Below are 23948 nucleotides of genomic sequence, written 5' to 3'. Positions count from 1 at the left end.
GTAGAGCCAAACAATGCACACAGATTTGTGGTTTTAAAGATATTTTAAGACAGATTTTAAAGGAAATAAGTTGAAAGTGTTCACCTTAATTTCATACTGCAGTCAGCATTTACATTTAAGTACATCTTTTTATTTATTTATTTATTTATTAAATCATACTCTAAATAAGTATAGAAATTCCTAACCTTAGGAAATCATATTTTAATTTAATTTACTATTTAATTAAAACTTTAATTTAATTTAATTTAATTTAATTTAGTAGTGTCTTTAAATCCTCTCCAAACACCTTTTTTTTTGAAGATTTTAGACTTTCCATTGTACGTAATTTTGTCTTTATTTGACCCAAAGTACAGCAAAAACAGTAAAATATTGAAATATTTTTACTATTTAAAAAATATAACTGTTTTCTATTTAAATATATTTTAAAATGTAATTTTGTCTGAAATCTTTTGCAACATTATAAATGTCTTTATCATCATTTTTGATCAACTGAAAGCATCTTTGCTAAATAAAAATATTAATTTCTATAATTTATAAAACATAAATAAAAAAATATACTGACTCCAAGCTTTTGAATAGTATCATATATAATGTAACAGAAGCTTTTATTTCAGATAAATAAAGATATTTGGATTTTTCTATTCATCAAAGAATCCTGAACAAAAAAACAAGTACTCAACTGTTTTAAATATTGATAATAATAATACAAAAAATGTTTCTTGAACAGCAAAACAGCATATTAGAATGATTTCTGAAGGATTTCTGAAGACTGGAGTAATGATGATAAAAATTTAGCTTTGATCACAGGAGTAAATTACATTTAAAAATATATTCAAATAGAAAGCAGTTATTTTAAATTAAAGTAAAAACATTTCACAATTTTGGATCAAATAAATGCAGGCTCGGTGAGCAGAAGATACTTCTTTAAAAAACAATCTAAAAAATCTTTTTATTATTTCATATTTTTTACCCAATAGTGCCTGAATAATGTTACACAGAGCAACATCATAGTAGCAAAAACACAGAGTTCAACTGGATGACATTGAGATGAATTCAGTTTAAGAAGTATGTATTGCATTTGCTATGGGCCGCTGACTGTGACTGTCAAAGACATTAGTCATAGCTGGAGGGAATATGAGAATCACACATACACACACACACACACACACACATACACACAAACAAAAACAAATACACTCTCCTCCAACTCTCATCCTCAATACATCAATCATCCAAATAATCATCCATCAATCCTTACCACCCTTATTCACACCAGAGTTTTAACACAACACACTAACAGCTTATTATAAAGTTCCAGAACTCAAAACAAACAGCAAGCACCTCTAAATTCAACACCTCAATCTCCATTTTTATAGTTCCCCACAGGAAAGACAAATCACAAATGAGATCTCTTTAAAGGTGAAATGTGTAATGTTTTGAAAGTTAAAATACATTCTTGTATCACAGTTTAAAATGCAGAGACAGCTACAAGTAAGCAAGCCCATAAAGTAGTATGATTTGCCCATATAGTGTAAACATTGTGCTTTTATTAAAGCTGCTCTGTTTGTCTAAACATCCCATTAGAGGAACATTAGCTTCCACAATAAAGTTATGCTTTCCAGGTTTATTTTACAGCTCTAAACTTTTACTGTATGCAACTGTCGCCTTGCATCTATCCTTTCATACCTGTTATTATTTCTCATAAAAAAACTTTAGGATAAGTGCCTGAGGAAAATTATGCTCCAGCTGGGCCCAGATAGTCCATTTCTCAGCATTTTCTATAATCATTTTGAGGGAAAGTTTACAAAATTCTGGCTTTAATGGGGAAATCAGATGCAAAATTTATTTTTACATGGTTTTTGCATATAAATGTGTCTTAGCAGTGTGTGGACACAACCACCCTACAGTGATAAAAGTACATTCATTTGCAAAAAAAAACCTAACAGTCTCAATTATCAAGCCGTTTTGATTTTCTGAGCTGTATGATGTCTAACAGACTGTCCTGTATTAGCATATCTTTACCCTCAGCTAGTTGTACGCTGTCTGTCATTTTCTCCACGCTCAAGCAGCTGTAGCGTCAACAATATGTCGTAAGCAATGCAGGTTTTTGTATTTGGATGTAAAAGTAAACATAAGAGTCTTCATTTTCTCCCAACATCAGAGCCACTGAGGACGCAGTGGATTAGTTTTGTTTTGGATGGTAACGTGCCACCAAATACATAAAAAAAAGAAGAGGGGGTGGGGTGAGAAGAGCTCATTATCATTTAAAGAGCCATGCACCAAAACGGTTCACTATGAACAGAGCTGTTTTTGACAAGGTAAAAAGGGTGTTGTAGTTTCAGTCTATTGGGCTAAAAATTAGCAAATTCTGAGCAAGAAAACTTAACGAATAATCTGCCTCACCTGTACTGAATGGTCTCTGACGTGGTGGAGGCCCTCAGTTTAGTCATCAGGATCCTCACAATGTTGAAGAGAAAAATGAAGTTAATCTAAAGATGGAGAGAGGAAGAGAGGAAGCACTTGTTTTTGCACATTTGAATGCCAGATATGAATTATCAATATGAAATTGCAGACATAAATCATGGAAAATGTAATAAGGCTTGTGAAAGGGGAAGCACCAAACAAATAAAAAATGCTAAATTACCTGCACACACCAAATCTCATGAAACATTTGTGTAATTGGGTAGAGAATCAAAACTGTGCTGACTCACCAGTAGGACTAGGATCATGGGACCCTGATAAATATAATCAGTATAAATGCCGGCCCGCTTCCCAAACCAGCACCTGCATACACAGAATCAGATTATGAGGCACTGAAAATTATTAGTCATGCATATCACGAATCCCGGAAAATTATTAAACAGTATGTATATAATATTTTGACCCCATTGCTTCAAATACAGCGTGACTGTTTATCCAGTATAAAGGGATTTTGAGATAATTACTTATTATTCCAGCACAATGATTAAACAAGCAAGTCTAGTAAAGTGATTAAAGAAGATCCACTGGAAAAATATCTAAAAAGAAGCTTTTCATTACACATATATATAAAAAGAAACAAAGCAAGAAAGAGAAGGCAAGTGTGTCCCTTGGGCAGATATGCACCAGATTTGTTAATCTTACATTTTCAGTTGGGTACTCTGCATAATCAAGACTGTCTCGGCTGAGTGTGTCAAGTCTTACAGAAAGAGAGAAACATGTGGCGTATGGGGATACGTCTGAATGGGAAAATGCTGTCGTTTGTGAAGCTCAACCAAAGACATGTACTGGTTCATCCAGGTAAAACATGCCTCATGATTTTAAATGAGCATGTTTTAAAAATGCTTTTCCGGCACCGTAGCTTATCACATATTTAATGTGGTCTGTGTGATATTTTCTTTGGCCTCATGTATATATTTTTTAATGTTTCTTGCAACCTTTGCTGTGCAGAACTGTGAACCATTTTTGGGTCAAATGCACCAGTCGAGCAGCACTGCTCTAGAGTGTACAGCAGATGTAAGTGAGAAAGAGAATTAAAGAGGTGTTAAGGACTGTTAACAGAGACTCTTTAATTACTCTTGTGCAGGAAATGAAACTGTTTAGTTATTTGCACTTCAGAGCCTCCAATTAACAACAATTCACACACAAGAATAAAGTTCAAATTGGACAATGTTACTTATTCTTACTATATCTATCTGTTATGTCTGTCTGTCTGTCTGTCTGTCTGTCTGTCTGTCTGTCTATCTGTCTATCTATCTATCTATCTATCTATCTATCTATCTATTCTATCTATCATTCTATCTATCTATTTATTTATCTACCGTTCTATCTATGGTTCAATTGTTCTATTGTTCTATCTATCATTCTATCAGGTTCTGTTGTTCTATCTATCGTTCTGTTTATCCATCCATCCATCCATTGTCTATCTATTGTTCTATCTATCATTCTGTGTACCATTCTAGCTATCTTTCCATTTATCTATCGTTCTATCTATGGTTCTGTTGTTCTATCTATCATTCAGTTTATCTGTCGTTCCATCCATCCATCCACTATTTAAGTGGAATCTATCTATCTATCTATCTATCTATCTATCTATCTATCTATCTATCTATCTATCTATCTATCTATCTATCTATCTATCTATCTATCTATCGTTCTATCTATTGTTCTATCTATCGTTCTATCTATCGTTCTGTGTACCATTCTATCTATCTTTCCATTTACCTATCGTTCTATCTATGGTTCTGTTGTTCTGTCTATCTTTCTGTTTATCTATTTATCTGTAAGTAATTATTACACTAATATTTCATCATATAATCTCACCATAAATGTAAAATGTAAAAAATATTATGTCATTAACGCTATACTTGGTATTATCTGAAAATTTCACACGCAGAAGACAGTAAATGTGCTGTTCTTGCTTTATGTTTTAACTCAACAATAATATCATATTTCATGCGCTTAAGCCCAAATGTCAAGCCTGGACAATGAATATTATATAACCATCTACCCCATGTAATATGAATAAATTAACATTTTCATTCATTTTTTTGTTTATAAAGTTTCCCATCTTTAGACTGAAAAAGCTAATGAGGGCTTTAGGAGAATATCTGCCCTAATCCATCCTTTTAAAGTGTCTAATAAATGTGTGCATGCATTTATTTGTTTCTTTTTTATCACAGAGAGTCTTTTAATACAGGAGATCCTGTACTGTATATATCATGTCTTGACTATTGAACTCTAGAATGTTTACATCAGTGTCACTCATCAATTTTGTGTTTAGCAGGCGTTAATTAGCCTCACTCAGAGCGCAGAATGTTTTCTGGCTTTATCGTGAATCGATTGTTTAATGACCAGAGTGTGGCTAGATGACAGAGATAATTGGAGTTAATCTAACCTTTAATTGCTTTTATTGTAAATGAGGTGAGGCAGCTTGTGTGTGTTTAGAGTAAAATGCAGGAATTATACAGAGATAAAAAAGACACAAAATGGGAGAAACTCACTTTTCATTGTCATAGTACAGCTTGCCAATGGCCCAAGCTACAATGATGGGAAATGGAATACCTGTGGAACAAAGCAGAGCAAATTTCCACCCACTCTGATTAGTTTGAAAAATCAAAGACATTGTACAAACAGTATAATTGATACTATTAAGGAACTGTGGGATAAATCTTCAGCAATGACTCATTTGCAATGCATTTTTAATGAGGAAAATCCAAGGCTTGTTTATTCACATAATAATAATTCACCCACGGTTGAGATGAGAACCTGCTCAAATTGCAGTACTCATTAGTGTAATTATCTACTACTGTAACCGCGTCTCTTTTTCAAGTTATTAATTGACAGTAATTTAATCACTGATGTACTTTAAAGGCAGCATGAAATCAGAAATGACCTTATTTGCTTTCTTAGTTCTTGCACTGTGTCCAAAAATGTTTGTCTGCTTAATTTTTAATTAAAATTACTTTCCTCTTTCACTTTCATAAATCCAACCCTACACATCCTGTATGACACAGCAATATTTTATCCTGTCTCATATGATTTCATATTCTTTTTCTTTCTTTCTTTCTTTCTTTGTTAATAAATAATAGGGTTACTAAATTTCAATTTCAATATTTCAGGGTTAAAATAAAATAACAAAATTAAATAAAATAAATTCAATACAGGCACTCAGTGTAGAGTAATCCTTTTTTGAATCAATCAATCAATAGTGTTAATAAATTTAGATTTTAATATGTCAGGGTTAAAAAATAAAAAAAATAAAAAATAAAAATAAAATAAAATAAAAACATGTTTAGAAAAAAATTAAGATATATTTTAAGTTATCATAAGCTATTCAGAGATTTTTACACAGGTATGAGCACTTTATGTAGAATAATCCTACATCAGCAATGCAGGTGACATGTTCATCTCTAAATACATGTGAATGCACAAGCCATAACTCAGTTACTTCAATATGCATGATCCAAAAACTAGATAATCTGCATCGTAGTGCATCATGGGATACTTACACCAGCCTATACAGATGAACATCCATTTCCTCAGTTTGTCTGTGGAGTATGTCAGTACTATGGCTGTGTGCAGATAGCAGCCCTCTCCAAACATCCAGAAGAAGTTGGTCACATGGAAATAATTATATGCTGCTGTGACCAGCCTGCACCAGATCTGAGAGCAATGAAAGAAAGAGAAATCCAGTTAGATGTTTAGAAACTGTCCTAAATTGTGCCCGAGGACATCGCCATGCCACTTCTTGTTAGCATTCTCTGTTTTAAAGCGCTTTTATTTTAATAGCTTAAGGAAATGAAAGCTTGTGCGTGTGTGTGTTTGTGTGTGTGGATGGGCTACTCTTTATGACTGAAGCTGAGTTCAAACACCAAGCAGGGGATAAAACCTTTTTACTCCAAGGGAAGGAACATTACAAATGGGCAGATTGGGACGGTGGTCCGAAACGAGGCCTCGGGATGGAACAGATTTAGATTAAAGTATGATGAAAGCCAGTGGGTTATAGTTTCTCATGACAGGACTATCAGAAGCACAATGCCTTTTAGAAAGTAATACAGTGTAAAAAGGAAAGCCCTATTTCTCAATATGAAATCTTTAAGGTTTGGCAGATCAAAAGGATTTCAAAGTCAATTTCAAAGACAATTTTATATTTTGGGATTGTTATTAATTAATTAATTTATTTTAGGTTAAAAAAAGAACTGGATACAACAGTTGATAACACTTTAGATTAAGGAACACATATTCACTATTAACTAAGTTTTTTCTCTCAGTAAACTCCTAATTTGTTGTTTATTAATAGTTAGTAGTTGTTAAGTTTAGATATATTGGATGGATTAAGGGATCTAAAATATAGTCATACAGAATGAGGCATTAAAATATGATTTATAGATACTAATAAACAGCCTATATGCTAGTAATATGCATGCTAATAGGCAACTAGTTAATAGTGAGAATTAGCTGATTAGTTAGAGAATTATATATATATAACATATATATAACATTTGTAAAAATATTCCACAATATTGCTGTTTTTACTGTATTTTTTATTAAATAAATGCAGCCTTATTGGGCATAAGAGATTTCTTAAAAAAAAAAAAAAAAAATAAATAAATAAATAAATAAAATAAATAAATAAAAATTCACAGCCTTATACTTGTGAACAGTAGTGTATATAAATTGTTCTCATTTAAGTAAAAAAAAAAAAAAAAAAAATTATTCATTGCACATTTTTTTCCTGAAATTAATCGTGATTAAATGCAAATAATCTCACCTAACTATCGATTTTAACATTTGAAGAGTTCATTTGTAAAAACAAATAACAAATAATTTTCAGAAATCATGTTTTTTATTGTGTTTTATCAATGTTTATTGTGTTTTACTGTGTTAGTTAGCTGTATTTTGAGTATTATTTAATCAAAACAACCCAACTGCAGTTTGATTGACATTATCCGAGTCATCTGTTTTTGCAAATGAACTCTTCATTTATTAACTGAAGTGATCAATCTTCTTTTGAGATTGATATAAAGAATTGAATAAAGTCATCAAATACTAAATATAGATGAATCCTTAAAGCTACAAAAGTGATTGATTTCCTCTTTTTTCTTTTGTTCTTTGATTAACAGACATCACAGCAGCTGGGTTATTAGCTTATTTGGCTGCTATTACTTTAAGAGCTGCCGCTGCTGAACGTGATGCGGATCTGACATGCACACTGACATCACACATGCATAGTTTCGTTTGCATTTTAATATGAAATGATACAGGCATTTGTGCGTGCACTTGAAGCGTGTGTGTTACAAGCACAGTATAACAGCTGAACAGGTAAATTCGTTTTTACTGACATATGGTCTGACAGCATCTCATCTGATGCAGATCACTGATGTTCTACTGAAGCTTCTTTGACTAGTGAAGTGAAGCTGTAGTGCACGTCTGAAAAGTCTCTTGCTTGATGTGGTCGTAACGACGTTCTGAGACTAAATAAACCCAATTCAAGAAAAAAGAGACCGAAGCAACAGTTGTGCCCCGCCTCTGCGTTAATTCCATTAACGCCGTTAAACTCAAAGAATGAATGTGTTAACGTACACATTTCAACAACAGTAATATAAATATAAACAGAGATGACTAAGAAATCATCTAACAAAGTAAAAAAGAGACGTTAAAAAGACAGTATGACAGAACTGCAGCTGGATGGGAGAGTAGAGATGCTTTTGACATTTGCAAGAGACATACACATCAGAGGGGCTTGTGTGTGTGTGTCAGCCCTCTGTTTAATCCTGTTTAATCCCAGCCGCCGCTCCTTTGTTTTGGCCATATTTCATCACTGGGCCCTGTCAAGTTGTTGTCTCACGAGAAGATAAAAAATCTGTCACTCTCAGCTCAAGATTGAAGATTACAGCTGTGAGTTATGACTGAAGAGGGGATTCAAGTGTCACAGAAAGATCATAAACTTTCAGACCCCTGAGTTCTCTTTAAATCTACAGGAGAAAGCAAAATCTCAAGATAACACTTACAGGCTTAAAAAACTACTGAAGTTTCCTTTTTTTCCAGCATTAATCAGTGAGCTAATAGTCCACAGACCATTACATGTATTCTGTGGTAACGATTTTGTTTCAACATGTGAAATAGCAGGGGGAAATGAGAAGCTTCATCAGTCATAAAGTCCTCTGGCTCTCAGAAGTACTTCTGCAGAATTTTACAACCGTCTTCCATAATAGGCCCCCTGGTGTGACAGGAATTTAGGACCATGTGCAGATTATAAGCTTCTGTAGGATCTTTATTGCTAATTTTACAGTTACTTACTGAACAATGTCTTTCATTAACAGGCATTGCGTAAATCCTCCAGAAAGTGACACGTTTCACAATAAATGTGCCATTTTAATGCGATAAAACTCAGCAAAGAGCCGTACGCTCTGACTTGTGAGCTGTTTCTAAATAGATGCATCTCATACGTACAGAAAAAAAGACATAACGCAAAGCTCAACCTTGTTAAGCAAAGAGGATTGAGTCAAGATGGTCTTTGTATAAACCGAGAGGCAACCGGATTCACTTGCTTAAACTGTAATTGAAACGATTCAAAACAGTGACATTGCGTATTTACACAATTTCCTTCTCATTTGAACAGCCTGCGGCTCTCCATTCTGTCTAAGAATGCTCATTTTATTTAATCTAGACAGGTCAATAAAATGTCCACGAATCATTTCTTATCACTTTTAAACATTTCAAAGGAGCTTTCTCTGAATGGAAAGTAGGAGAATTAGGCCACTGCTGTCTACACAAGGACCTGGAGGAATGCTTAATAACCACTTCCGCCTGAAAAACCCCTTGCAACTTTTATGCTTCCTTTTTTAAGTTTATCTCTAGGGGAGTTCAGAGGTAGAACTAATGTGCTGCTGTGCAAAATCCTAGCATGAAGAGCCAATTAAGTCGGCCCTTGCATAAAATACAGATAAACAGGTACAAATTATGCTTTGGCAAATACATAAGATAAGTATCAAGGACAAACACGGCGCAATCAATCTCTGATACTTTCTGAAAAGCCACATGCATCATAAAGTACGAGGCTGTATTTGGATGTAGATGGAAAAGCCCCTTGAGACTGATACTGACGTGACGGTAGATGAATTAATTGCTCGGCTCAAGATGAGTTGATTAAGGTAGCCCAGAAATGTGGAGGGTAATTAATTCTCGGGGAAGCATAGCGGATGATGACTCAGGGGCCGAGCTGTTTGCAATTCCACCCAAAACACCCACCAACACATATCCAGTGCCAACAACGCCATGTACTCTGAAACTAGTCAGATTTCCATGTCTGTTAGAGTGCAAACGGAGACCCAAGTGTCAAGGGACAGATTTTGGAAGCAATTAAAGGAATAGATCACCCAAAAATGAAAATTTGCAGATGAGTTTTGGAGATTTAAAGAATTTGAGCATTGTGTCATTGATCCACTGAAGTGAATGAGTGCCGTCTAAATGAGCTTATAAAAACATTACAATAAACCACAAGTAATACACACGACTCACTGACATGTCATCCAAGTTCTTGTCTTTCTTTCTTCAGTCGAAAAGAAATTAAGGTTTTTTGGTAAAAACTTCCAGGATTTTTCTCCATATAGTGGACTTCAATAGGAATCAATGGACTGAAGGTCCAAATTGCAGTTTCAATGCAGTGTCAAAGGGCATAAGGGTCTTATCTAGTGAAACGATTGTTTATTTTTGAAAAAAAACAAAAAAAAAGTACATACTTTTTAATCACAAATGCTCATCTTGCACTAGCTCTGCGAAGTGTGTCTATGACTCTACTCATTACATAATCATGTTGGAAAAGTCACGTGTGGTTAGTTCTTCGTCTGTGTACTCCAGTTCAAAAAGGTAGGGTAGGGTGAAAAACTACATCTCATTTTTCTCCTCCAACTTTTTGTAATGGGCATTTGACTTTCTTTGCACATTTGCTTTGTAAACACTGGGTAGGTACTTCCGCCTTGAGCATTTTGAACATGACTATGCAATGCATTAAGTCAAGCTAGTGCAAGACAAGCATTTGTGGTTAAAAAGTATATACATTTGTATTTTTATTTTTTTTTTTTAGAAAATGACAGATTGTTTCACCAGGTAAGACCCTATTTTCTCAGCTGGGATCATGTAGAGCCCTTTGAAGCTATAAGCTATAAGCTTGAAACTATATGGAAAAAAATCCTGGAATGTTTTCCTCAAAAACCTTAATTACATTTCGACTGAAGAAAGAAACACACAAACATCTTGGATAACATGGGGTGAGTAAATGAACAGAAACATCATTTTTATTCTGGAAGTGAGCTAATTCTTTAATGTTTTAATGTGAAGTGAAAAGCTGCATGTTGGTAAGTTAAAAAAAAAAATCCATCATTAAGATGTGTTAAAGTTCTTTAAACTTTAAACCACTGCTTGTGGCCAAAATACGAGTCCAAAATCTATAATAATGTTTCCTCCAGTTAAAAAGTCCATCCCCTGTTGTCCTCTCACAACAATATCCATGTGTTTTCACTTATAAATGGTGCTAGATCTGTGCATATTTCTCTCCTGATTCAGACAAGATGACGTTTTCACTGGAGAAAGCAATATTATGAATTATGGACTAATATTTTAGAAGCAATGGTTTAAAGTAAAAAGTAAAAAAAAAAAAAGGTCTCAATGACGGATTTGTTTCTTACTAACATGCAGCTTTTCAGAAGATGGTAAAGTACAACCATATTGTGGATTTTTGAAAAGTACCTTTCATGCAGTGTGTAACAGCTCTAAGTGAACGAAAACATTGTTATTTTTATAAGAAAATGACTGATAGTTTTGCTAGATAAGACCCTTATTCCTCGGCTGGGATTGTTAGGAGCCCTTTAAAGCTATTGCATTTTTAACCTCCAATCTGTTGAGCACCACAGAAGTCCACTATTTGGAGAAAAATCTTGGAATATTTTCCTCAAAAAGCTTTTTCTTTGCATCTGAAGAAAGAAAGACATTAATATCTGTTCGTCTTGTGGAGTATTGTGATGTTTTTTATCAGTTGTTTGGACTCTAATTCCAAATCCATTGCTGAGGAAGTAATGTGGTGCTAAATTTCCCCAAATCTGTTCCGATGAAGAAGAAATTCATCTACATTTTCTGTAAATTTTCACTTTTGAGGGAACTATTCCCTCACTAGGCTTGTGTTTCTCCACATGTGTGCCAACAGAATGAGAAAATAACAGTGGGGTGAAGAGTGAGAAATAGAGAGAATGAACAATGGATGGACCAAAAGAGTGGGTGTGCATGTATTGTGAGAAATAACAATGGATTATGTGCACATTTGTTGTGTATTCTGAAAAGAAAAGTAATAGGAGAAGGAGAGAATATTTGTCTGAGTGTGTGTTTACTCACCACATTGCTCTCATGCACCTCTGGGTTCATGGTGAGCTGCACTACGAACCAGGTGGCATTTCGCAGGATAAATGCCGTAATCAGGTTCCAGTGGATGATATTTCTCAGACACCGGATACTCCTGAGAATGGAGGGGAAGGAAAGATGGAGGAGGCGAAAGATGGAAGAAAAGAAAGAGTTAAGATGTTAGATGAAAAACACTCTTTCTATCAAGGCTTTTTGTTGTCTTTTTCACAGGATGTGAATGCGTTCGCAGCATGACTTCATGTCGTTTTATTGGTAGATCCATCGCGCCGTTGAGTTTTCTCAGCATGCGGTCCCATCAGAGCACATTATGTTTATCTTTAAATGGCAAACCCACAGCGTCAAGCAGTTGCATCTTCAAATAATGCACATTTCATATTCAGAACTCATACGATATACACATAGGGTGCAAAGTGATTAAAAATGTAGTCAATTAATTTGATTATATCCCCATTAATAATAAAAAATATATTTAAAGGGCCAGTTAACTCAAAAATGGTAATTCTGTGATTTTTTTCTCATTCCCATGTCATTACAAATGTATGTGATCTTCTTACTTCTCTGTAGCTCAAATGGACAAACGGAACGAAACAAAACAAAACAAAACGAAACAAAACAAAACAAAACAAAAAACAAAACAAACATCTTTTTTATGCTCCACAGAGAAAAAAGAACACTAGCAAAGCCATTCAGGTTTAGTAAACTATATTATATGAATTTTTCCTCACTCTCATGTCATTACAAACCTGTATGATCTTCTTAAATCTGTGGAGCACAAATGGACAAGTGAAACGAAGCGAAATGAAAAGAAACAAAACAAAACGAAATGAAATGAAACAAAACCCAAAAGAAAACAAAGCGAAAAAAAAAAACAATCAAAAAACAAATCAAAACAAAACAAAAAACAAACAAAACAAAACAAAACAAAACAAAACAAAACAAAACAAAACAAAACAAAAAACAAAACAAACAAATGTCTTTTTTATGTTCCACAGAGAAAAGAATACTAGTAAAGCCATTCGGTTTTGGTAAACTTTATAAAGTGTTTTCTTTTTTCTTTTTTAAAAACTTAAAATAAATAAATTAAAAATGAAAAGGGCCAGTTAAATAAACAAAAAAAAAAAAAAAAAGGAAAACCAGAAAACTAAAAAAAAGGGTACTATCCATTCAACAGCAACCTCTTTGACAGTGAAAATGTGCTGTTTTCCCATCATCATTCTTGTGTTTGATTAATATCCGTTACAATCGTGGTGTCAGGGTGAGAAGCAAAAAAAAATGGTTTGGTGGTACTTAAAACGATAATAAACATGGTGCCTAACAGTCTTTCTTTGTGTGTTTTATACTGTAGAAAATGTCACCAGTGCCTCAAGAGAAATATTTGGATTGAGCCGGTGCTTTGAAAAGCTACATTCCAACATTTCAGGATTTTACAACAGGTTTCCTGGTTCCAAAAGGCTTTAGGACACATAAGAAGCTGCTCTAATATGCAACACACTAAACGGGCAGTCAGAATAGTGTCAGTCTGAAGCAGGTCAAGAAGTTGAGGGCAAACTCAATGCACTTTGAAGGAACTTGCCTTTCAGACTGACTACTCAGATTTGTGTCATCAAGCGATGAAAGGTTTTGCCCTAATGGAACAGCTGTACACAAACACAGTAAGAAAAGCTATAGAATATTTACCGCACAACATTTCTCATGTTTATGTTATATATTTTCATGCAAGCTTCTATTTTTACCAACACATCTGCTTAAAATTTTATAACTGGCTGTTTTGTTCTACTGCTGCCTTGCGAATGAATGAGCACTTGTTATTGAATGACCTTTATTTGGCCTCAGGATTGTTTATATGTGACATCTATCAGCAGCGTCATGCTGCTATTTTTTTTATTTTTTTTTATAAGAAGACTTCAATACCAGTCCATACAGGCTCAACTTTGCACCACTGGCAAGATAAAACAAGAAAAAAAAAAAAAAAAAAAAAAAAAACACTTTTTAATACTCAAGGAAAAGATGCGTTAAGTTTTTGATTAGTATTCAAGAAGACTAAGATTCAAAACATTTTCAGAAATTAATTCATCAAAATCACATCGGAACTTGACAGTCAGTGATCCTCACAGATTTTCATTCTTTCACAGCGTGTTGTAAATGACCCTCTTTTTCTGTTTCTCTCTCGTTCTCTTAAGCTACGGAATAAATAACAGTAGTGTGACTCAAAGGTCAACTTCCCTGTGATATCAGCTTCAGGCTGTGGCCGGTATTTACGACTGACCAACAGTGACCTCCAAATCAAAGCAGTCATCATTATTAGATAAGCAGCAGAACTTCACAGATCAGAAGAATAAAAGAATAACTTACAGAAGCATGAAAATTTATAAGTAAACTCTTCTCAATGCCACAAGCGAACACTAAACGGGGTCAAAAACCAACAGAAAACATCAAAAACTGATTTAATCTTCTAAGAATCAAGAAGAGGCCAAAAATGAGAAGAAAGCACCATTAAAGAACTCAATTTTGAATACTGTAGATACTTCAGTCTCACTACAGAGGACAGACGGGTCAGCACAGTCATCTCCATAATCATCCCATGAGACACATTTATAGATCATATGGAAAATGGGCTGACGTTCTCCATGCATGCGTAAAGTTGAGTTATGCTAGATGACATGTACCCTAAAACATAAGGTTTTATTTCTCATCTACTTCCCTGGAAACGTTAACCTGTTAAGTGTTATTAAGTGAAGTTGAACAGACACATGACACTGATTCTACATCACTTGTTTAACCCAGTTTCTCATATTTCATTGATTAGTTTGAGTTCCATTGGCTGCTAGACAGGAACATAATGTTGTCATGACTGTTTATGCCTGCAAGAGCTGATTAATATCCATCCTTCACTCTCTCTATGAGCCTCTGACCTCTTTTCCAATTAACTCTGACAGCTCATAGGAAACAAATGTAAAACAGAGAGATGGAGGTTTTGTTGAATTGACCTTAAGCAATAAAACGTGCCAGTTTCACTTTTTTTTTTTTTTGCCAAACAATCACATTTCCTGTCAATTGATAAATAAAATGTTCTATGAGTACATGCTGTGATAGATTTAGATTTCCAAAAAACAATCAAACATTCTCAAATGCATTTTTTTTTTTTTGGTTGATATTAAACTAATGCATTTTATGTTCACTACACATCCATAAACACGTTAGCACTCACACAGGCAAACACACAAATCTCATAAACACAGTTAGCAGTTGCTTCAGTTCTGCAGTTATGCGTTGTCTCAGCAGGAAGCTACTAGTCTGGGGAAATTCATTTATTGCAAAGGATGCAAGGAAACAAATGATGACATTGCTCAGCACCAAAGCCTTTATATCTCTGCCTGTGCATCTCATTAGCAGATCAAACTTGAAAAGAAAACAACATCGGCATGAAAAGCGAAGCTTTTCTTATACATTTCCTTACAAAAAGGCAAAAGAAGAACATTAGTCTGCAATTATATGCTTTAGTTATAGGCAGCCAAGACAGAATATGCAATTTTCTTTCAAGTTTTCACCTTTCCAATGCTGAGGAAAAGTTCACCCAAAAATGAAAACCCTGTCATTAATAACTTAATAACAAATTAAGATATTTTTTATATAATCTGAGAGCTTTCTGACCCTGTATAGACAGCAACACAACTGACACGTTCAAGGCCCAGAAAGGTAGTGCGGTGAAGATAGATACAGAAGAGAAGAGTTCGTTGAATACAGTAGTCTTTGCAGATAAAAAGTATTCTCATAGCTTCATAAAATTAGGGTTGAACTACAGATGTCACAGGGACTATTTTATCAATGTCCTTGCTACTTTTCTGGGCCTTGAACATGTCAGTTGCATTGCAGTTGCATGTCTATGCAGGGTCAGAAAGTTCTTGGATTTAATCAAAAATATCTTAATTTGTGTTCTGAAGATGAACAAAGGTCTTTGGAACAACACGGGGGCGAGTAATTATTGACAGAATTTTTATTTTTGGGTGAACTATCTCTTGGGGGCAGCCATGGCCTAATGGTTAGGGAGTCTGGCTTATAATCAAAAGGTTGCAGGTTTGCATCCCAGGTCTGGCAGGGATTGAAGGTGGGGGGAGTGAATAACCAGGGCTCTCTCCACTCTCAATACCATGACTGAGGTGAGTCCCTTGAGCAAGGCACTGAACCCCCAACTGCTCCCTGGGTGCCATAGCGATAGCAATATGGCTGCCCACTGCTCTGGGTGTGTGTGTGTGTTCACTACTGTGTGTGTGCACTTGGATGGGTTAAATGCAGAGCACATACCCTGAGTATGGGTCACCATACTTGGCTATACGTCCTGTCCTGTCCTGTCCTGTCCTGTCCTGTCCTTTCCTTTCCTTTTCCTTTTTTAAATATAGTAAACATAGCTGCGATAACTACAATTTTATAGTTAGCTTAAAGCATCAAAAAATTAGAACAGAAAGAATGATAGATAGACATTTTCAATGTCTTGGTGAGCATAAAAGACTTCTTTGCAAAAGACTTCAGTGCAAAAGCAATGCTGTACCAGGTGAGCTATTGAGCAAGTTTACTATTTCAGGAAAGCCATACACATGGAGCTGGTTGTGTGATACAAACATCAGAATGAATTGTTTTGCGTAATTTACTGAATTTTTCCCTGAAATCTTATTTGTAGAGATGTCGCATCAATGCATCGTACCACGATTGATGGTTTCATGCACATACACTACCAGTCAAAAGTTTCTGAACAGTAAGATTTTTTATGTTTTTCTTAAAGAAGTCTCTTCTGCTCACCAAGCCTGCATTTATTTAAACCAAAGAACAGCAAAAACAGTAAAAAAATTTGAAATACTATTTGAAATAACTGCTTTCTATTTAAAATACATTTTAAAATGTAAGTTATTCCTGTGATTTCAAAGCTGAATTTAGCATCATTACTCCAGTCACATGATCAGAATTTTCAGTTTTGGGTGAACTACCCCTTTAAATATAGTAAACAGAGCTGCGATAACTACAATTTTATACTTAAAGCTTTAAAAAATTAGTACAGAGAGAATGATAGATAGACATTTTTCAGCGTCTTGGTAGGAATAAAAGACTTCTTTCAAAAGAGTGCAAAAGAAACGCTGTACCAGGTGAGCTATTGAGCAAGTTTACTATTTCAGAAAAGCCATACACATGGAGCTGGTTGTGTAATGCAAACATCAGAATGAATTGTTTTGCATAATTTAATACAAAGAGAATGACAGATAGATAGACATTTTTCAATGTCTTGGTAAGCATAAAAGACTTCTTTCAAAAACATAAAAAAAAAAAAAAAAATTGGTAGTGTACCACTAGAATTTTTTCCCCTCCAGAAATGGGAATGCTAATGGACATCTTTCTCCAGGTAATACACACCTCCTTGAGATATAAACATCCATTCAGCTGTAATGGTAACATATCAAAGAGATAAGATGTCTTGAAAGTGACATCAGAGAGTGGCACCATTAGAGCTCTAGAATAAAGATAAAAAGTGTCCATGAATGCTCTTTGTAAAAGCCTCTCTCACATAGACAAGGAGTCACTATTCTTTACCCAAACCAGATCCTCTACTCGAGACGAAAACGCGTTTCTCTGCTGGAAGCTGCAGCTCAGCTAATTATTTTGACTGTTTGTCAGATTGTACAGCAAGATCAAGGTACTGAAACGACATTTTGTTTGAGAATGGATATAAATAAACTCCCGTCTATCAAAACTATCTGCGATAAACACGGTGGGGCGAAAGCCATCTGACATCTGCAGCATGGATGGATGGATTGTGAAAATGATGATGCAATTTTCCTGGTGACAGATGGGAAGGCGCGCCGTCTTCTGAATGGTAATCGCTAGCTTCTGAGATTTATGAAGAAGAGATGAGATGAGACTTGACGATTAAACTCAAGCCGTCGTTGATGTTTATAAATGGCGCCTCTGGTTTATAATTGCATATTAGAGGTTATCTGACTAAGCGTCAAATCTGCTGTCAAGCTTTCTCATTGCATATCTTTTTCATCCAATTTGATTACTAATATTACAATTAGAGCTGTCAATTTAATACACTCATTTAGTAAAATTATTTCTACAAAAAATAAAAGAGGCTACAAAGAAAAATCCATTATACCACTCCACCAAAAAAAAAAAAAAAAAAAAAATTATGTTCAATCTTATGGAAATAAAATGAATCATATATTGACTTTTAAATTCAAAATTTGAAAAAAAATATTTTAATGTCTATTCAATGCTTTACTCATCTGCCACAATATTTATTTATTTAGTATAAAACAATTTTTTTTTTATTTTAACTTGGAAGCGTTTTTTGCAAATACACAGATTGAATTGTGATTAATTTAAATAATAAATCAGCATATCATCTGATTAATTCAATATAATTTTTAAATTAACTCAAATTTACTCATATGTAAACTACAAACAAAATTTACTGTAAACACTGTATTTCGGAGGTTTTTGCTGCAAGTCTGTATTTGATCTAATTTCCCTTCTCAGTTAAGTAACGAAAGCTTGGCTTAGCTACAATTGCTAGTGTGATGGATGAATGTGGACAAATAATGAGAGCGGGTGAGGATGACTTTTATCTTGAAGAAGGACGGCTGTGAGGCCAGTGTCGTCCTTGTGAAAATACAAGCTCTGGGCATTTAGCAGCAGAGTATCTGCCGCTTATGCGGTTCCCTGACCTCGTTCACACAACACTCTGAGCAGCTGCCTCTGACATTACTTTCTCATTAGTTACGGATGGTACACCCACAAATCTACACACATGAACTGTACACACACAACTAAGCTGACAGTGTAAATACACAATGCTGGCAAGTGTTTGTGGGTAAATGTAGCTGCATGCAGATGTGGCTGTACTTTTTGATAATTAAGTCCTGTTAACGTGGTTTGTTGTTAGAGATGTTTTTCGTAGGATGTGTTTCCCATACAGTGCCAACTAACAAATTTGACATTTACTGCATAATAGGAGAAGTTTACTTCTAGAACAAATTTACAGATAATTTACTCACCCCCTTGTCATCCAAGATGTTCATGTCTTTCTTTCTTCAGTCATGAAGAAATTATGTTTTTTGAGGAAAACACTTTAGGATTTTTCTCTATATAGTGGACTTCAATGGTGCCCCTGATTTTGAAAGTTCAAAATGCAGTTTAAATGCAGCTTCAAAGGGCTCTAAATGATCCCAGCTGAGGAAGAATGGTCTTATCTAGCGAAACGATCGGTTATTTTCTAAAAATAATTACATTTTATACACTTTCTAACCTCAAACGCTTGTCTTGCCTTGTCTGCCTGAACTGTTTTTTTTTCCAGTTCATGACAGTTAGGGTAGGTCGAAAAACTCCTATCTTATTCTATTTTATTTTTGTTCTGGAAGTGAACTTCTCCTTTAATTTGACCCCTTTTAGTTTCAGATGTTTTGTCACTTCAAATGAAAAACTGATTAATGTTTTTTTTTTACAGCAGACGTGTGTGTAAAAAATACTTGATAAATGAAAAATATGCATACGTAATTAAAATGTGTTCTGTTAATTTGTATTTGTTAAAAACCTGCAGTTTCACACCCTCACGTTGTTCCAAACCCATATGCTGCTGTTTTTCTGTGAAACACACAAGGAAATTTATTTTTAATGAACACTGCTTTTTTTTTTTCAAAACTGATCACATCTGTGTAGCACCAGAAGAAAAAATAAGCTTTATGCTGAATAAAACTGCATAGAAACATTTAAAGCGAGTCTATATGGAAACCCAGGCGTGCCAGTAACGTCATCTTTGAGAAGAAAATATTATCTTGCTACTTGCACACTTTGAGACATTTTCAAAGTGAAACATCTAATGAAAGGTACTAAAAAAAAGTTTTAGCCAAAACTGGCAAATCTGGCAACATTGCATTACATTAGCTGTTGTAAGTATTGCAGCAGTTCAGAAACTGAACATCCAGTAAGTGTTGCTAAAAGAAAAAAAAACAAACAACAAAAAAACATGATTCTTCAGAAATCATTCTAATATTCTCATCTGCTGCTCCAAAAACATTTTTATTATTATTGTTGAAAACAGAGTATAATCTTTTCAGGTTTTTTTGACATATAGAAAGTTCAGAAGAACAGCATAAAAATGAAATAGAAATCTTTTGTAACATTACAATTATATAACATTATAATATAGGCTTTATCATCACTTTTGATCAATTTTATAAGAGCATATATATATATATATATATATATATATATGAACATCCTCTACTTTAAACTGTTTTATTATGACGTGTTTCACAAGAGTGCAAGTGCAATGTTGTACCAGGTGATTTATCGAGCAAGTTTACTATTATATATTATAATAATGTTATATTTTAATTTTATATATATATATATATATATATATATATATATATATATATATATATATATTTTTTTTTTATAAAATTGATCAAAAGTGATGATAAAGACTATATGTATATATAGACTCAAAGCTTTTAAAATGGTATAGTGTATAATGTTACAAAAGCTTTTTATTTCAGATAAATGCTGATCTTTGGATCTTTCTATTCATCAAAGAATCCTGAAAAAACGTACTCAACTGTTTAAAAAAAAAAAATAAAATAAATAATAATATATTTTTTCGAACAGCAAATCAACATATTAGAATGATTTCTAAAGGATCATGTGACACTGATGACTGGAGTAATGATGCTGAAAATGTAGCTTTGATTGCAGGAATAAATGACATTTTAAAATATATTCAAATAGATTTGAAAATATTTTTACAGCATTACTGCTTTTGCTATGTTTTGGATCTAATAAATGCAGGCTTGGTGAGCAGAAGAGACTTCTTTAAAAAACATTAAAAATCTTTAAAAAGCAACAACTTTTGACTGGTAGTGTATAATAACCAAATGTGACGTGCCAAATTGAACATGTGAAATGGAGAATGAAATCTGAAAAATGACATTTTAGTCTGTTCCTTATACAGACTTCAGTCTTTAAAAATAGCACACAAGTCACATGTACTTTTTATGGTTCTAGGGTCTTAGGGTCTTAGGGTCTTTATGGTCTAAAGACTTGCCCTGTTGTATATCAGAGAGCTGCAAAAAGACTCTTCTTTTGTACCCCAAGGAGAAAATAACAGCATAAATGTCTGAAACAACATGGTGGTGAGTAAATGAAGACAGAATTTTCCTTTTTGTGTAAACTATTCAATACAACTCCCTGAAGCTCAGTGACATTTTCAGCAAGTGACTTTTCCCTCCCAATGACCTCCTCCAGTAGACGTACACATGGATATCCACTGTGGCTCTACTGGAGTGCGCTGTGATTGACCCTGTTTCCCGTCCCACAGTGCCCCAAACGAGTCTCCAAATCCCTGTGAGCCACACAGGAAAAGGCCACATACGCAATACCGATCCAGCCCATATCATCTGGACACGGACTCTTGTGTGATAGCATGTTTGTGAGCGACACATTTAGCGTGAGCAGCTGTGTGAAAGACCTAAATTATTCATCATTAAAAACCAAGCACCGGAAAATCCATAACTGATCTATGAAGAGAAAACCAGTGTTATAATAGATAAAGGACGCAGGTCCTTCTAGATCAATGAGCACAAGCAAACAAAGATGATGAGGTTTGAGACATTAGATTAGGAAAAATGAACTCAGCTAATAGATGATGGCTACTGCTCCACATTCATTAACAATTTCCTAAATAAATTAATAAAGTGCATGCAAATTAAATGGCCAAACTTACATTTACATTTTTTTTTTTTTTTTTAATAAAAGTATTAAAAAAAAAAAGTTTATTTATTATTTTATTTTATTTATTACTTTAAACGGAGAACTGATTAATGATTAACTGATTAATTTTTTTGTGATTACAGCATATATGTGTGTATACAAATATCGTTGATAAATGAAAAATACACCTATGTCATTAAAATGTGTTCTGTTAATTTGTAATTTCACACCCTCATGTTGTTCCAAACCCATATGCTGCTGTTTTTCAGTGAAACACACAAGGAAATTTATTTCACGTCTGTGCAGCACCAAAAAGAAAAAATAAGTTCCCCTTCAGTCGTTTCACTACGACGTTACATATGGGAACTCGCTTGAGAGTCCAATCATCTCCAAGCCTTATTCAAAAGGCCAATGAACATTCATGAACATTGGCGAGTGGTATTTGCATGCCGAGCCACTCCCCCGTATATATGGATATATAAGGAGGTGGCGTGCAACCACTCATTCAGACTTTTGCTTTTGGAGCCTCGTCTTCTGAGCCATTTTAAAAAAAAAAAAAAAGAAAAAGAGTTCCTGAGTTCACACTCTCTCTGCTGGCGTGCTGCCGAGCTACTAAAAGAGCTTCATCTAAAAGAGCGTTCGGCAGCCGCCAGCCTAATCCTGCGGGCTGCCGTTTTCACGGCATCAACGCCTCCCGCACTCCAGCGAGCGCCCCGTCTGAGTGCACGGTTGTGCCGCGGTTTCTCCCTGGGCGGACCGGGATTTCAAAAGAGTGAATTTCTCGCGGCTGTCGAGGACATTTTCCCGGTATATGTCTCTCCGGCCGTGCGCTTCCGGGTGCGGTAGTTTCCTCGCCTCTTTGGACGGACATGATCGCTGTCTCACGTGCCTGGGCCAAGAGCACACTGAGGCAGCGTTCACGGATGGTACGTGCGTTCATTGCGAACGTATGTCCATGGCTGTGTTAAAGTCCCGCCGCTCATTCATGAGTAGGCACCCCTTGTTGTCTTCCCGTGGTAAGTCGTTGAGCTGTCAAGGTTTTTCGGCTGCCGCGGTGAGGCACTTGGGGGACATTCAGGTGACTGTGCAGAATGTTCCGTCGGCCCCCAAAGCCCCGCGGACTTCTGCGTCACCGCGCAGTCCCGTTGAGCTGCCAGAGCAGTATACCTCTCCGTACAGCGGGCTGGGTATCTCCTTTGGCGCTCCCCAGGAGATCGAGATGTCTGCTGCAGCATCAGAGGGAGAGTCTGACGATGAGGCTGACGGCTCGGCGGGTCGGTACCCCTCTGTGGTTGCCGCCCCGTCTGAGACGGATGCTGAACTGTCGGCTATGCTCCTCCGAGCCGCCAAGGAGATCGGTCTGGAGGTGCCCAAAACACCTCCGGCCGATCCCTCTAGGCTGGATGATTGGTTTCTGGGGAGGGCTCCCGCGGCACCGCCGCGCTCTCCCCCAGTGCCTTTCTTCCCGGAGGTGCATGAGGAGCTGGTGAGGACTTGGCGAGCCCCGCACTCTTCTCGTCCACGTCCCAGCTCCTCTCCCCTCGCCTCTCTCGACGGCGGTGCAGCCCGGGGTTATGAGGCGGTCTCTCAGGTTGAGCGCGCTGTCGCGGTGCATCTATGCCCGCCCGGCGCTGCCACTTGGCGGGATCGGCCCCATCTCCCCTCCAGGGCGTGTGAGTTCTCGTCCGCTCTCGCGGGCCGGACTTACCACGCCACTGGACAGGCTGCCACCGCCTTGCACGCCATGGCCACCTTACAGGTGTACCAGGCCAAGGTGTTGAAACACCTGCACGAGAGGGGTTCTGACCAGGGTGCAATGGAGGAACTCCGTGCCGCCACCGACTTCGCCCTCCGGGCTACGAAGGTGACGGCGCGTTCCCTTGGTCAGGTGATGTCCACCATAGTGGTCCAGGAGCGACATGTATGGCTGACCCTGGCCCAGATGGCAGATGTCAACAAATCACGGTTTCTCGACGCTCCTATCTCCCAGGGCGGCCTATTCGGCGACACCGTCGAGGACTTTGCCCAGCAGTTCTCGGCGGTTCAAAAGCAGACAGAGGCGATTAAACACATCCTGCCCCGCCGCGACATTCCAACCACGTCCGCAGGGCCCCAACCTCCGCCTGCTTGTCGCCGAGGGCGGCCCCCCGCGGCTTCCAAACAACCAGCTCCGTCCCCTGCTAAGGTACATGACACCAGATTGGCAGCCCGACGTCGAGCCGGCCGTGGGAGAGCGGCGCCGCCCGCATCTCAGGGACCGGTCACCCGCAAAAGATCTGCGAAGCGTCCCTGACACG

At 36.2% G+C, this 23948-nt stretch overlaps 1 protein-coding gene across 2 annotated transcripts in view; it reads right to left on the bottom strand.

Annotated features, from left to right (window-relative positions):
* The window catches only part of crhr1 (corticotropin releasing hormone receptor 1), a 163065-nt gene that overhangs the window by 19702 nt on the left and 119415 nt on the right, over positions 1-23948 (bottom strand). For both annotated transcript variants that reach the window (XR_007826355.1, XM_051102015.1), the window contains exons 7-11: positions 11869-11989; positions 5991-6144; positions 4983-5043; positions 2712-2784; positions 2404-2489 (exon numbers count right to left, since the gene is read on the bottom strand). Coding sequence is in view for 1 of the 2 variants with exons in the window: in XM_051102015.1 (XP_050957972.1) it covers positions 2404-2489; positions 2712-2784; positions 4983-5043; positions 5991-6144; positions 11869-11989 (495 nt within the window). In the remaining variant the exon portion in view is untranslated. The remainder of the gene's footprint in view (positions 1-2403; positions 2490-2711; positions 2785-4982; positions 5044-5990; positions 6145-11868; positions 11990-23948) is intronic.

The sequence above is a fragment of the Labeo rohita genome, chromosome 3, assembly GCF_022985175.1.
Source record: "Labeo rohita strain BAU-BD-2019 chromosome 3, IGBB_LRoh.1.0, whole genome shotgun sequence".
Lineage (NCBI taxonomy): Eukaryota > Metazoa > Chordata > Actinopteri > Cypriniformes > Cyprinidae > Labeo > Labeo rohita.
Note: the sequence above shows the minus strand (reverse complement) of the source record. Positions and strands in the feature narration are given on the sequence as shown.